At 41.2% G+C, this 2,497-nt stretch overlaps 1 protein-coding gene across 1 annotated transcript; it reads left to right on the forward strand.

The window, feature by feature from the left end:
• The first annotated feature begins 1,131 nt into the window (after positions 1-1,131).
• LOC115643766 (olfactory receptor 6N1-like) lies at positions 1,132-2,094 on the forward strand. Its single transcript, XM_030547749.1, has one exon. It carries the CDS (start codon positions 1,132-1,134, stop codon positions 2,092-2,094), a length of 963 nt encoding a protein of 320 aa, XP_030403609.1.
• Positions 2,095-2,497: the final 403 nt, after the last annotated feature.

The following is a 2,497-nucleotide window of genomic DNA, read 5'->3' on the forward strand; positions in this document are numbered from 1 at the left end:
TGAGACAAAAGGAAGCACAAGCCACATATCAAAAGGTTTATAAAAGGTTTATAAAAGGCAGGTGCATCATCTTTTTGTATTCATTCCTGCTTCTTACATCTGGAAGAACTTTGCTACAAACTGAAGCTCTGAATGGAAGACTGAATGACCCATCCAAGCTGTGGATGTACTCCAGAGACTTAATTTGAATATGCAGTTTATTCCATCACCGCTAAAAGCCTGAACCAAGAACTTTGCCATTACTGTATGTCACTGATCCCATGTAACCAATTTTAGCTCTCATGTGTATTTCTTTCTTTTATGAATAAACAGTTAGATTTTAGATTCTAAAGGATTGGCAACAGTGTGATTTGTGGGTAAGATCTGATGTGTATATTGATCTCGGTCTGGGGCTTGGTCCTTTGGGACCAGGAGAACCTTTCTTCTTTTACTGAGATATTGGTTTCCATAACCAGTCATCACCATAAGAAGTGATGCTGTTAGGGAAACTGGAGTGTCTAAGGGAATTCCTTTTTTGACTTATGGCTAGCCAGTGAGGTAAAACCAAAGTCCTCTCTATTTGGCTGGTTTGGCATCCCTTAATAGTAAAGGAACTCCAGCTTTGGGCTGTAACTGCCCTCTTCAAAGCAATCTTATTCTGAATTGATACTCTCAGTAGTGTCCTGCCACAGGCTGCATCATTCCATATACTTAGATTAATTTCCATTAAATCTAACAAGGGATCAGTGTATATGGACACTAGACTGCAATGAAAAATCTGAGTCCAAGATTTGAATTGATGTACTTATTGGTTTTGACTCCAAAGACCTGGCATGATTCTGGCTATTGACAGAAGTGAAATAAAGAACTTAAGCATCATTCTTAAGCTCTGATATGTCACGGGATGGGATACGATACATAGCTAACTTCTGATATGACAGATCAGACCAATTCTCTACCAGAGATATGGACTGTTGTATTAGTCATTGCTCTGATATGGCAGAGGGAGGTTTACATGGGTACCAGTGATCTGTCCAGGGAATATTCTGAATATTTATGGTATTAATTCACAAGACTTGATTAACATTTCATGCTATGTTCTTCCAATTCAATTGCCCAGCTTTTTATTTTTTTTGTTCCTAGACTCAACCCATGGAAGGCACAGATTGGAGAAACCAAACGACCATCACAGAATTAGTCCTCCTGGGATTCAGGGAGCTCCCTGACCTGAGAATTCTTCTCTTTCTAATGTTCCTAGTGATCTACATGGCAACCATGGCTGGGAACACTCTCATTGTGATGCTTGTTGTGACTGACCAGCACCTTCACACCCCCATGTACCTGTTTCTGGGTAACTTGTCCTACTTGGAAATCTGCTATACCTCTACCTTCCTCCCCAGGTTACTGGCCAGTCTCCTGACTGGGGACAGAACCATCTCAGTCAGTGGCTGCATCACACAACTGTATTTCTCTGGCTCACTGGGAGCTACGGAATGCTATCTCCTAGCAGCAATGTCTTATGATCGGTATTTAGCGATATGTAAACCTCTGCACTATTCAACTCTTATGAGTAGCAGGTTTTGCCTCCAGTTGGCTGCTGGGTCATGGTTAAATGCTTGTTTGGCTATTATAATCTTTGTCTTATTCCTATCACAGTTAACATTCTGTGGCCCAAATGAAATTGACCATTTCTATTGTGATCCCATCCCACTGATGGAACTCTCCTGCAGTGACACACACCTGAGCATATTGGTGGATTTCATACTAGTCTATGTATTCACCCTGCCTCCATTCCTCCTAACCATGATGTCTTACGTGTTGATTCTTGCCAACATTCTCAGAATCCCTTCCACCACCGGAAGACAAAAGGCCTTTTCTACCTGCTCCTCTCACCTCACTGTGGTGACAATTTTCTATGGCACCATAATCATTGTCCACATACTACCAAAACGTGATACAATCAGAGGTCTGAAGAAAGTGCTGTCTCTTTGCTTCACAGTCCTAACTCCCCTGGTAAACCCCCTCATCTACAGCCTGAGAAACAAAGAGGTCAAGGAAGCCTTAAGCAAAGCAGTCAGTAAATGTGGCTTTCACAAAAACATGCAGAGACTATGAGATAATAAAATAGCCTGAGATTTTGAAAGCTGCCTGGGTGATTGAAGCAATGAGCCTGTGATGCACTGTACCTCACAGTAGCCCCCTGCAACTCCCATATTCATCTTTTGTATATGGTTGTGATATTTCATAAAAAGCATGCCTTGTGAGGTATCATAAGGTCATGATCTGCTGAAACTCATTCTTCTGTCAAAATATGCATATCATCATTGTATACATCATTATCAAATTTTGTTATATGTTTGTTATTGAAATATATTAGGAGCCTGGGAGTTACCCACTGTTAGTTCTCCAGTGACAACGTGGGAGGTGACCTGCACCCAGGCGGGTGTTAAACAAATGTCACCAACCATTGACCAGCAGGGGAATTGTAAACAAGAAATTCACAATTCTATAAGAGACT

Source organism: Gopherus evgoodei, unplaced genomic scaffold (genome assembly GCF_007399415.2).
Source record: "Gopherus evgoodei ecotype Sinaloan lineage unplaced genomic scaffold, rGopEvg1_v1.p scaffold_70_arrow_ctg1, whole genome shotgun sequence".
Lineage (NCBI taxonomy): Eukaryota > Metazoa > Chordata > Testudines > Testudinidae > Gopherus > Gopherus evgoodei.